General features: G+C 40.1%; 1 protein-coding gene across 13 annotated transcripts in view; it reads right to left on the bottom strand.

Annotated features, from left to right (window-relative positions):
• The window catches only part of tns1b (tensin 1b), a 163107-nt gene that overhangs the window by 99170 nt on the left and 49980 nt on the right, over nt 1–13957 (bottom strand). For all 13 annotated transcript variants that reach the window (XM_051403700.1, XM_051403696.1, XM_051403708.1 and 10 more), the window contains exon 3: nt 1200–1237. In XM_051403700.1, the coding sequence (XP_051259660.1) occupies nt 1200–1237 (38 nt within the window). The remainder of the gene's footprint in view (nt 1–1199; nt 1238–13957) is intronic.

The raw sequence follows: 13957 nt of genomic DNA, 5'->3' as shown, positions 1-13957 counted from the left end.
AGAGAAATTCTGATTGTGATAGCACCTTCTGTGTATTATTCAGAGTAACATGGAAATGTTTCTGGAAAGACTATTTTGAATGATGGAAATGTATTTTTTTTAAAGCTATGTGCACTACAAACAAAATGCCATTCATCCTCCTTTTTTGGGGGAGGGATACAAAAGAGACAAATATCTCAACATCTTGTAAATAAAATTCTAACATTGCACGCATAGATACCACCACAGGTTAGTGGGATTTATATTTCCATTCAAGCATTCATTGAACCTCCCACATTTACTGGCAGTTTTAGCTGTGAAAGTGCTGCAATACTGCAATGCTAAGACAAATGAGAAAGGTGGCGAGGGTTGGGCTTATCATTCTAGCCAATTTGTTTGATAACTTTCCACTAGAGGCCTGTCCTGCATGGCTGGCCAAAGCCCCCGCCTCATACTTAGCATGGCCTGTCTGCCCTGCACCCCTGGCATTTCCTGTGAGTAAAAGAGGGATTGGGCAAAGTTGGCAAGCAGCACCCATTTCAATAATGCATACCAGATGAAGGGTGTGTATATACATAGGTGTGCATATGTACTGTGTGTGTGTGTGTGTGTATGTGTGTGTGTTCATGTGCTTATATGTGCAAATCCTCTTGTAAACCTTTCATGGCAGTTGTACCTTTGCACACACAAACCACACAGCCGCCCCCCCTCTAACAACCCTGCAGGTCCTGCAGCTTCGTCTGTTTTCCCTCCCATTTTCTTCTACGTGCTCTTTGACTTTCCAAAACAAGATGAATCAAGCGATGGCTCCATCCAGAGGTCTTTTATTTTTAGACACAGGGCAATCTCCAAGACACAAGAGTTTACCCAATATAAACACATTCTGGTACAAAGAGCACTTGTTTGGACATTCTTAAGATATTTTTGCAGAACACAAACTCCCCAAACTCCACCTACTCCAACATCTGCATGTATATACATTCTCTCACACACACACAAATGCAGATGAGTGGCTGACTCCACCTAAAACATTATATTTCCTACTGATAAGCTCCCAAGTTTAGATTGTTTAGGAGCCTTTCTCGGGTGTTTTTTTCCATGTGGAAAGCAACACATCCGATGCATAAAACCGGAAGACAATCTCCAAATACGAACATGTTTTTTTTTTTTTTTGTGTCATTTGGTGTAATTTCTTTTAAACAAAGTGGTTTAACTCTTACCTTGACTTCACATTTCTTGTGGCAAGCTATTCGGCACACTAGAAAAAAAAACAGAAAGAGAGAAAATGAAATTAAGTTCACTGTTCATAAAAATCTCCCAAACATTGTGGAGAAATCCAAACACTGTGGTCCAGCATGAATCATGACACTGAGTAGTTGTCAAGGAGGTATGAAAAAGCAAGAGGTTCATTGAAATTCCACAGTGTTTGTTCTGTGGTCGAAGTCAAATATCATCTGCTGTTAGCAGGCTAATACTGCCCAATGTTGGCTTTGTGCTCTTTGAACACCGGCTCCTTACCAAAGGTTTAAAACATTATTCTGATACACTTTAAAAGATGTGATGTCTGTATTATTTGGTTTAATAACCTTTAAGATTCTGATCAATAGAGAACCTTCGCATTGATTCACTGAACATATACTTTAGTAAAATCAATGATATTGTGTGGGTCTTTCTACTGAAGCTGCTCTAATGAATGACAAAACTTCAGCACTTTTTATTCACCACACAGCTTTACAGACAGCTGGCCAGCTGTTCAAGAGAGATGCTTATCGAGATGATATCTACAAAACTCTACAGCACATAATAAAGAAACCATTACGTCCCTTTCAGTTACAGCACAGCACACCGTTTTCCAGACTAAACAACTTTCAATCCGGTGAATAATTCAAGATATTTTGTCTTTCTCTCTTGTGCATATTTACAATGGTGCACTTTTGGACCACTGTATATATGCCATAATTGGGCTCTCTTAGTTTAGCTTGTTACCATGCTAACATTTCCTAATTGGCACTAAATTACAGCTGTGGCTGAAGGGAATGCCTTCCATTCTGCAGGTATTTGGTCATAAACCAAAATTCTTTGGCCAAGTTGAAGTTTGACGTTGAAACAAGCTGTTACACAGATGCTGCATACGATCACCTTTGAAGTTGCTATCACAGTTTCCTATTTACACATCCAGCAAATAAGGAGCGATATTTCATTAGAATCATGTTTCTGTCCAAAAGTCGCTCAACTTTTAGCTTTGTTTGGGACTAAAAAAAATACACGGCTCTTTTGCTGCTAAATGCTCGGCTAGTTCACCAGCTAGGTGCTTATTTTGTCTGTCTGCTGTTTGGTGGTGGACAGTCGGTTTATTAGAGCTTTTTTTGGCTTGCTTGCCAAAACGATGAGCTACAAAGCTCTGTGGAACTGAGGGGGAACTGCGAAGTCCGGAAATAACAGCCAGCATGGTTCATCTCTATGCCTGACCCCTTTCACATACATGTAGTGATGTGATTCATTATGGATGTGAAAATATTGTTTATAGCCACTTTAAAGAAGATGAAAGAAGTGTATTCACAGGAGGCCATGTTATTAGGGAGTCAAAGTTGAAAGGAATTCATGAAAATCTAGCACACAATCAAACAGGAGAAAAGACATTGTTCTGCTGTTGAATTTCAACACATTTTTTGCAGCTTCCCTTCAACCCTCGAGCCCCCTCTCTGGACTCCCACTGGGTCTACAAATAAGGGTCAATAGGGGAGAGCACCTGGACCAGCAGCTCATAAATTGTCAGATCCCCTCGAAGGACAGAGAATAAAAACACAGCTCAGTGTGCAGAGGCGTGAGCTTTCCAAATAAAGGAGAAGACTGTATGCTTTTACTGGAACACGCTACACCTTATGTAATGAGTTATTCTTCCTGTCTCGAGCCACATTTTTCAAAGCAAGTGTAATATCTATTGTGATTACTTGTTAAGACACTGATATGAATTTGGGAGGTGGCCAGTCCTCTTATTGTGTAAGAGAGGAGATCATATCTATGTTATACTGTGTTATGTCACCCTGTAGTCCCTGTAATCTTTTTTCAGAAAGATATATATTATGCTTCTTAAACACTTTGTTCTCTCTGATGTGTGTGCCCAAACCACGCAATGTATTCCTTAAACAAAGCAGTCAAACTCTTTGTTCTACAGACCTCATGCTCTGGTGTGTTATCAAAAATCCATCTTCTCAATCCAGTGAAACATCATGTTTGTTCAGAGAGAATCTGAGGCAAATTTTAGAAGTGTTACAATTACTTACACAGTCAATGGAAAGATACAGCTAGACACAAATTTCCCCCGAGTGGCACAAACTGATACATGGGGATTGTGATTGGTTGCATACCTACAGCCTATTTAAGATGGTGTTTCATTGTTAAAAAACATTTGCCTGATTAAGGAATAGCACCAAAACATTAGACGGTGTGCAGGAGGTTTCCTACTGGATCAGGAGAATAAACAGAAGTGTCTCAGTGGTCAAATTCATGCAAATTCTGTGTCTGTCAAAACACATCTGAATGAATATTTTAAAATAGTAGCACTTATATTTGGATTACTTTGACTAACTGCTTGGTGCACCATGTTTGAATAAAAGGAGAGCACAAACTGGACCAGAGCTCAGTAACAGACTAGCTTTGAGGAGCAGCAGCAACCAATGGCGCCAACATGACAAATTCATAAACAAAAAGTGTTTACAACTAATTTCAAGAGATTAATTTGTTAATCTTGTCATATATTGAAGACAAGAGTTGAGATCAGATCTTCCCAAGGCTCCCAGACTTCAGGCTAACTGGTCTGATGAGTTTATTAGGTTTGCTAAATCATTATCAACACTTAGCTCAGGACTCGAGTTTATCGTGTTTGGTGGGTTGTCTGTTAACTGTTTAACTGTGGTATTTATAGTCTTGCTCTTTTAATATTCATAGCCAATATTTTCAATAAACCTCTTTGCAACTCTATAGTTTCTTAGACACCTTAAAATAGCCGTTTGCCCGGTTCAGGTTCAAAGGTCAAGTGTTCAGAGCAGCAGGGGGTCAACCAACAGCTACAAGGCTTTGAATCTTATCCAGTAGACATTTATTTTCCTGTTCTTTTTCTCACACCAGCATCATTCACTTCACTTTACTTGCTTTACATGTTAGACGTTTTATTAAAAAAAGTGAATTAACTTCTGTTTCAATCAACCGGGTGTAGAGATACTGAAAGTAGGGAAAGTGAGAAGCGCCCTTTTTCAGAGCCAAATGTGTAATTACATCATGGTGCAGTTAGTTTTCTATTTCAGCACACGCTGGACTATATTTGCACTTGGGGGGTAACATTTGAAAGTCAGTTTGACTTCTTAATTAGAGACCTTTAAAATGTGGGTGGCACCATGAAATCCTACCGGGATACACATTTCCAAGTCTTCCAAAAAGCACTCCAGTTCCCAGGGTCAAACCGAATGGAGTTCTTCTACAACATGACCCACATAGCCATCACAGTCCAGACTTTGAGTATAATGTAATGTGTTTCATTATTTTTGTCGGTTTGGAAGAACATACTCTGAATGAGGTTAACATTTCACATTTCTGATCAACTGTTGATTATCCCAAGGCACCAAAGCATTTTCATGGGTTGAAGAAAAGAGGCATATAACCTTTTCATTAGGGCTTAGTTTTCCATATTTTATACTTTTTTTTTTTTGATTAATTAAATAGCTGATTCATTATTCAGTCTAAAACATGTCACAAAATAGTGAAAAATGTCCATCACAATTCCCATGGTGATGTCTTCAAATCGCGTATTTTGTCAGATGTCAGTCGAAAACACAAAGATGTTACATTTACAATGATAAAAACTAAAAAGGAACAGCTAAATCTTAAATTTGAGTACCTGGAAACAGCAACTTTTTTTTTTACTATTTATATTTCTGATTAATGAATACTTAACTGATCATTTATTATCAAAATTGTCAGCAGACTAATCATTTTGGCACTACTTTCACCTGAGATAAAAATGCAAAATGACCAAAATTGGAGTCTGGAGTGAGTAAGGCCTCCTTTTTTTGACTCTTGTTGACCTGCATGTAAAGTTCTCATATTTTCCACCAAATTCATTATTTTATTTTGTACAATTTGCAAGATTAAAAGCACACTGAGGCCTGCACAAAGTATTTATGACATGCTAAAATGTGACATAAAATACATGGAATGCTCTCATAGATGTGAAATTCAAACATACTTGGCTGTTTGCTGGATAAGCATAAAAGCCATGTGCGTGTCCATCAGGACAGTGTCAAGTGCCGTTCCCAGCACGTGAGTCCCCAGTAAACAACACTCCTGGGCCACATGGGAAGAAGCAGGACTTCCATATTGGGTGTGAAAGCACCGAGCCCAGAGAACTTGGGTTAGGCTTTACCTTGTTAGGAAGTCGGAGCTTTGGAGAATAAACAGAGCAGAAATGTTCCTGTTGGAGGGAAGGAAGAAAGGGGGAGGAAGGCAGAGCAGGGAAGAGGAGGGATGGAAGATGAGGAGAGAAAAGGAGATGCCAAACAGAATGGAAAGGAAGATGTTGGAGAAAAGACATCTAAGTGGAAAGGATGAATAATAGAGTGAGGGTGCAACAACTGCTCACATCAATCATGAAGCAAATGAGAGGACAGAGGGGATGGGAGTTGGTCAAAATGAGGAGATGATGAGGAGTGTGGAACACCAGTTGCTATCTGACTCTGGGTCTGTGGTATGCTATAACATCAGGGAGGGGAGAGAGGAGGGGGAAAATGAAAGAGGTGGGGGTGTGTGACTGAGGCTGGGTGATTTCCTTCCCCTGGTCCCTTGGAATGAGCCTATACTCCCATAGGGCTGGGCTGGACCCCCTTACAACACTGAACACAATCAGAGGGCAGGGCTGGAGAATTTCCTCTTCCTCCCCCTTCACTCTCACTCTATTCATCCCTCTGCTTTTCTCTCCTTCTCATGCACAATCACAAACACGTGAGCACCAACACGTGTACATACAGTGTACTGACACACACAGTGCGTAACTCCTGTGTACAGACACAAACTAAGGACTCTTAAGGGACACATTTTTACTTCCAGATGGTGCTCATGATAAGATCAAAACTTTTCCAAACTCCTTATTCTTAGATAACATTAGTTTGATGCTTCTTGCCAAATACGGATAGGCAGACATGGGTTTACTTTGTACCTCATCTTTGCATTTAACAATATAATAATTAAAATCCATTTACAGGTTCAACCTGAAACCCAAATTGACAACTTTAACTTTTCAAAGCTTTCAAGTTGGCCACTTTCTCTTTTTTTCCACATATTAAAATTTTATTAGATAAATAAACAAACTTAAATATTATTTTCAGGACTAACTGGGCAACTCAAAAATCATTTTGCATGTAAGTGGTACTAAACCCGTTCTAGGTATGAACAGGTATAGTACATTTATGGATTTTCCATTTCATGGATTTGGTCAGCTATGTTGTTTAACTTATTTTAAGGGATGAATATATTTCAAAACATATTTTTGCACTAGGGTTCCCATCAAGCTTTGAGTGATGTAAACAGGAAGTACAGTATAATGTTGCCATGTAGACAGTGAGTTAGCTTTGAGCTCTGTTTGTTTTTAGGGGAATCTGTACCATGGAACGTCATGCTGCATTAGAAACAGCAGCAAATGATCAGCCGGTGTAGTTGATACTGAAACAAACTTTCAATGTGATGATTATTAGGCAAACCGTGCAGAGAATGTTTTTATATCATTTCTACGCTGATCTTGCTCATCTGCTTGTAGAATACACAACACACTATCACTGGAAAAAGTAAGTTGTTTTGATTACAGCAGGATGTGATGGCTTCTATGTGTTCAGATTTAACTGAGTTATAACTGGCATAAAAACTGCTGAAAACCTGCAGACGTTGGTGGATGAAAATTGAAAAGTATCTGATTTTGTGCCAATATTTCCTCCTAAATGTTACACACTGGCCCTTTTAAGAAAGAAAAATGTAAATAATTCAATCATGCATTCATGCGTCACAGCAGCTGAGTTAAGAGTCTATTATTAAAAAGTCTTATTGCACTTGGAAGGAACAATCTCCTGTATCGTTTCTTCTTGCAGCGGGGTTGTATAAGTCTGTTGCTGAAGCTGCTCTTTAGCTTGTCCAGTGTTGTGTGGAGGGGGTGGGAGGGATTGTCCATGATTGCCAGCAGTTTTGCCAGCATCCTCTCCTCCACCACCTCATCCAGGGTGGCAAGCTTCAAGCCAACAACAGACTCTGCCTTCTTGATGAGTTTATTCAGTCTGTTGACATCCTTTGCCTTGATGCCCTCACCCCAGGACACCGCAGCAAAGAAGATGGTGCTCGCCACAACAGACTGATAAAACATCTGTAGCATCCTGTTGCAGACATTAAAGGACCTGCACCTCCTCAGGAAGTAAAGCCGGCTCAGGCCCTTCTTATAAACGGCCTCTGTATTTGTGGACCAGTCCAGTTTACTGTCCAGTGTGACACCCAGGTACTTGTAGTTTGTTACTATGTCCACATCCGTCCCATCAATGCTGACAGGAGAGGGCAGGGGCTTGTTCCTCCTGAAGTCCACCACCATCTCCTTTGTCTTCGCCACATTCAGCTGCAGGTGGTTCTCCCCACACCACCTCATAAAGCGATCGACCAGGTCCCTGTACTCAGCCTCCCTCCCGCCCTCCAGACACCCCACAATGACCAACAGCTGAATCATGACCTTGCATGACTAAACGTCTCTTCCAAGCAGCTGAAAGCTTATGTTTCATGTGCCTACACACACTCTCTAAGACTCGGTTGTGTGCGCTTGCTGCAGTTTCTGTGTTGTATTAATGTTAGTAATTATTGACACTCAGTCAACACTATCCATCACTTGACTCATACAGAGGTGTCATCATTCAGCCCACACATATTCCGCACCTAAAAGCCCTGCCAGTGTTGGGTTTCTGTGGGTAAAGCCCCACCTTTATCCAGCTGCTCAGGCTTTCCTAACATGGGAGATTCCCGAAAACATTGCAGAACATCAGAATAAATCCTGAGTGAGAGTTCCCATGGAATCATTTTGTGTACTCTGTGTCATGTGTTTGCTTTGACCTGACAAAACATTACTTCTGTTTGTTTACTTTTTTTGTCTGCTTTTTGTATCTGTGAGTATTAGTCTGAGTTTGTTTGGTAGGAACAGCTGTTTCCCTTGATTCAAGCTGCAGCTACCAAAAACACAGCAAATTAACATGTAAATATAAGAAAAAGCCTGACAAATGTGGCAAACACAATGTGTGCACAAGTTCAGGTCTGAGATTTGTGCTGAAAATCTACACTGGCACATGTAGTTGCACAGATGGATAAAGGTATTCCAATAGATACAAAGGACTCTGCCGCCTCCTGGTGGCTGTAAGAGAAGCTGCAGTGGGAGACAGGAGATGGCATTGGGTTTTGATGAGCTGCAGATTGAATTATACAGTATGAGATTCAGTTCTGTGCATCCATTACGCATCTTTTTCCTAAATGTTACAGAACTGCTGCCTCCAGCTGGCTGCCAGCCGAGTATACCCATTCATTCCATTCTGGTAAGGGCCTGTCATGGACCAACCGGTAATTCTAGGGGACTGCATATGTCCTTTTGTTATTGGCTGAACTGTATAATGTGGATAATGTTTCACAATCTATGAGCTTAAAACACAATTATGTAGCACAGCAACACTAAAAAGGGATTTCTTAAAAATCTATAACATCTTTGAAATATCCCTCCAGATAGATCTGGTCAGTATAAACAGCATTACAGAGAAATTTGACCAAATCAGGTGCAATATTAGATACAATGCCTTTTCTCATATGAAAGATGTGACTTTGAGAAAGAAAACAATCTCTGGAGCTTTCAATGATATCACATGATCTTCATCAGCAGATTGACTTTTCCCAGTTGTCACAGCTAGTAATAAGTAATTGTATGACTAATAACAGGCGGTCTAATACTTGTCCTGATATGATCAAAAGCTCCAGAACAGTTACTAAATCGACCCTATCAGCTGCTTTTTAAACCTGAAGAAATTACTTTATTTTTTAAAAACTTCATTTTATAAATGATTTATAAATACTACATGCACACACAACATGGAAAAGCAATGAAATGAATATGTGTATTATTTAAAATAAATTAGAAAACAATCAGGGTAGAGAGTTCATTTTTAATTCATCTAAATATTGATATTATTATAAATGATGCTGATATTAAATCATTACAAACACGTGTGTTATTTTGTGACTTTTGAGCTTAAGAGAAAGATTTACATAAATATCCTCTTTCTTGATTTAACCTAGATCTTAATGTCACGTCTCATTTACCAAACAATATGCAGGGTTGATGTTTCACAGTGTGTGATTAGTTTATTATCTCAACCAATAAATACATATAAACCAAAGTCAACAAATAAAGACACAGCTGCAATATTTGACAAGACGGACAGATGCAAAAAATCTGCATTGGACGCACACATGTTGAGCTGAACAATAGATCCAATTCAATTCAACAGCCAGAAGTATTAAAGGTTCAACTATAGTTCAACTGTAATGTTTGAACTCATCCAACAGGTGGCTCCCTAACTGCATTAACTGCTCTGTTATTGGGGGACTGTTGTTGACACTTACAGTAACTTTCACACTAAATCACAATTCAGTCACACTGATTTAATTTGAAAGGGAAATCAATGAAAGGGCCTTTTTGTTTTGCAACCATGTGTGACACAGATGTGTGCAGTTCAAACTTTACATCCATGCATTCTCAAAATCAGAACAAATATCTCATCCATTCACTCTGACAGAGCACATTGAGCCTCTGTCCCCTGTCAGGGCTCATCGAAAGTCATTGTCTGGTCAGTTTAGTAGATTAGGATAACAATATTAGACTGAGAGACAGTTGCTATCCATCATCCACAGAAAACCAATGCTCATCTTCATCCATCTGCTCCGCTTATTAAACTAATGACTTCTCCCAAAGCAAGGAGTGGCACCACGGGAGACCAAAGAGTAATGGAGATTAAGTGGGTCTGCCAGAGTAACACAATATTTTCACAACTTAAGAACGTGTCTCTAACATCAATGCATGATACTGAAGCGTTATAAGCAGCCAATTCTGCATGTGTGATTGGGTTTTAACCCTTGTTGGGATTTTCTGCATACCAGCTGTATGAGCTCAGCAGTCAAGAACAGAGCTATGATAACCTTCACTCTCTTTCACTCACACACACACACACACACACACACACACACACACACACACACACACACACACACACACACACACACACCTGCCACTGTGGTGTGTCTCCAGATAGTCTTTGAAGAGCTGTGTTTACAATGAATCTGGAGGGGACGGCTGTGTGGTCGCCTACAGAACAAGGACAGAGCCTAGGAGCTACACCCTTCGTATGAAAGCAGTTTCCAAGCGATTTCTGTAGATTGGTTTGATGTTTTCTCACAGCTAGAATGGCTTTGTATGATGCCTTTACAAAAATGCAGCAGCTGTGAGAAGTGGAAGAAAACTGATTCCAAATTTGAGCCTTTTCCGTCAGTTTTGGGGGGAACAAACTCGATTATAAACAAAAAACAAGCTGTCCTCATAAACTATATCAAGTACGGAATTATCTGTGATCAAACTCTCAGTGCTTTCCTTGTTAAAAAGGAGCACAACAGCGCTCCAGTGACCTGCCCCTGCACACAAACCCTCTATTTAACCTGAACTGCACCACAATGAATGAATATAAAAGCCAGTTCCTGCCCTCAGGGCCAGTTCTCCAAAAATACCCTTCAACGGAGGGCCTTTCTTTTTTCTTTTTTTTTTTACTGGAAAACTGCGGTCCTGACCTGCGTCAACATGCTATTGTCAAAGCAACTAACACCTTGTATCCTGGCAACCGCTGAAGAGAGAGGAAGTCCAGGAGCTTGTGTCATTACGAGGCCATGTGACTGCACAGTGTTAGTAAACAAGAGCAGCAGAGGGGCGGTAGTGTATGAGCGAGGGAGCGGCTGGTTCCTGTATGGCTGCATTAGGAACAACAGTTCAATGCAGAGTCTTGCAGCATATATCACTATTACAGTGTTGAATGTTTGTAGGGCTTCATCTTTAAGCTTATGGTGTGTTTTGGATGTAAAACCTTATTTCCCTATAAGCGCTGCAGCAGTCAGATACCTAAACGAATACTTTAACATCTTTGGAAATAGGCTTATTCACTTTCTGGCAGAGAGTTTGATGACGCTCACTGTTAGTTAAAGTCCCTTTTCACTCAAAACTATGTTTTTCTTATGTTCCTACAGTTGGATGTTTGAGCTTCACTATGTAGAATCATGTATGTGCAGAGTTTGACACATTTCCACTTTATTCATCTCCTGGAAGAAGAACGGGGCCAACAAGCATTATGTGTGACATTGCAATCTGTTATTCAAGCCTGGTCCAGTATGCAGAAACTCAAAGTTTCCACTTTTTTTGCTAAGCTAACCGGCTGCTGGCTGTAGCTCCATGTTTAACATAGAGAAAGGGAGAGTGGTATTCCTTCAAGGGAACTTGATAGCATATTTTATTATTCCTGGTAAACATCCACTCTCTAACCTCCTCCCCTGTCTGAATTACAGGCTTTGTGTAATAAATTTGTCTCTCCAGACTCTGACTAAGACTAGACAAAGCTCCTCGAGAGCCACAGGAGACATTATACACCTGTTTCCAAAGGCTGTGCTGTACAACCAGTGAACCAATCCTAATGTGTAAAATACTAAAGTACTAAAATAAAAGTACTGTACTCAACTACAGTGACTACAGCCTTTAATTCTGCGACTCCATTTTGCCAGTTGCTCCTAGTTTTGACAAAAATGGGAATTTAATGAATCATAGGACAGGGAGACAGATGGAGAACAACAAAATAAAGAGTGATGTCTGCTATAGAAGTACACTGTTCACTTTGTGGTGCCCTCATACATCTGTCTCAACCACACACACACACACACACACACACACATCTAATTTTGACCAAACCCAGATATGACCAGGAAGACAGAATCAAACTGAGGTAAATTAAATCATATTAGATTGAAATGCAGCCTTGTCATGATGGTTTATTTCCCCTATAAATCGGTTCAGGACCCAGGTGCTGTCTGGTGCCATTTTATGAGAACATTTAAGTGACTGTCTGCACACACAACTGAACATTATTTATCCAGAACACAGTGATGGCAACAGCCTGCGCAATTCGTGGAAACATTACCAAAATATAAACAACATTTTCATTCCAAAATCTAACAAACTTAAAAGACTGCTTTCAGTGAGGGCTGTGGGTATAAACACTGCTCACACCACAGTTTGGTTCGCACTATTTAACGTGTTCCTTTTACTAAGAGGCTTACAGACAGGTGCACTCTACATAATGATAAAGTCGCTTCAGAGGTCTCACCAGATACAAATATGCTTCTGCAAAACACTGTCTGTAGCGCACTGAGCATGTGAAACAAAGATACCAATGTCAAAAGTACAGGCACACACATCCCACTGTACAAAGACAACATCTGGTCTCGGTTAGATCACAGAGGAACCGCAGGTAGTGGACTGCACAGATTTTACAAGGCGTTCTTTTAGCAGCATAACTAAGGCGACAGTCCGTTTACACAATCAGCTTTTCTCGGACAATCAGCGATTCAAACCACACACTTTGTACTTGGTGATGGACTGGTGATGCAGGCATCTTTGTTCTGTGTATTGCATGTAAACATTGCAAACATATTCGTGCAAAGGACTAACCCTGAATAAATTAGGGTAAAATAAATGTACATATATTTGCTGCATATGTAGCACGAGCAGATGGAACCATATTTTACAGTATCGTAATAAGAGTGTTAAATTACTTGACTGACCACTGTCCTAGCATGAGCATGGGTAGAGATGGGTAGAGATACCAATGTGTAGAGAACGCTCTTGTTTTCCTAAGCTGTGCCCTTCAAACATCTACCCGTCCTGTGTCAGGTTTGGGAAGCTGCAAGCTGAATATTCCCCCCTAGTGTGCCAAACCAAACATCCAGCTATTTCCGCATGGTTTCATTTGACGTTATCTGTCTGAAAACAGACATTTCCACTACAACGTGATGTGGTGAGTAGTCCGGGGGTTATATATTCTTTGATTTTTGTTTTAACCCATTTGGAGCACCAGAAAGGAAAGGTTTACTGCATGGAGACTGTTGGGAAAATGGTGACCACATTAAAGTCTATTATTGAATCTCAGTTTTCTTTCCTGCAATTGTTTGTTGTTTCACATTATACTTTATTTCTCACCCAACTGGCACCTGCATAGACAGAAAAAAAACAAAAAAACAATAGAAGCACAAAATATTTGCTTGATACTGGCACGCTAATCAAGTTAAGTTAGCTTAAAAATATCTGAAAGTAATATTTGTTCAGGAACCAGCCATGACACATTCATACAGTACCATTATTTAAAGCTCTAAAATGTCCAATTCAAGTAGAAAGTTTCCATCTCTATGATTGCATCAATGAAACCGTGCAAGTCACCCATCACCAGTGGACCACATTGCCTCTGCAGTAAATACCATTAAGGAAATTGAGAAGAGTTAACCCTTAGCCTTTGAGGCTTCTTTTGCCCTCCTCTGTCACTTAACTGACCAAACCCTGACAAGAAGTTGACCCCAGCTGACCTCAGATGACCCCTGATTTAGACCACTGATGGATGCTGTAACAGATATTGCTTTCATTGTCCCAGCAGGTTAGAACAGTTATTGCAGGTTCCCTCAGTGGGCCTTAGCTCTAGGTTGGGGAAATTTAAATAACCAAACAACTGATGATGCATAACAGGTTACATTTTGAAAATTGAACCGAGTCGACTTTCCCAGCGATGGGAGTTGTGACCTTATATGAGCATTGGGCCCTGGAAATAGCTCCTTAATAGAATAG

This window comes from Dicentrarchus labrax, unplaced genomic scaffold (assembly GCF_905237075.1).
Source record: "Dicentrarchus labrax unplaced genomic scaffold, dlabrax2021, whole genome shotgun sequence".
Taxonomy (NCBI): Eukaryota; Metazoa; Chordata; class Actinopteri; family Moronidae; genus Dicentrarchus; species Dicentrarchus labrax.
This window is presented reverse-complemented; position numbering and strand designations above follow the sequence as displayed.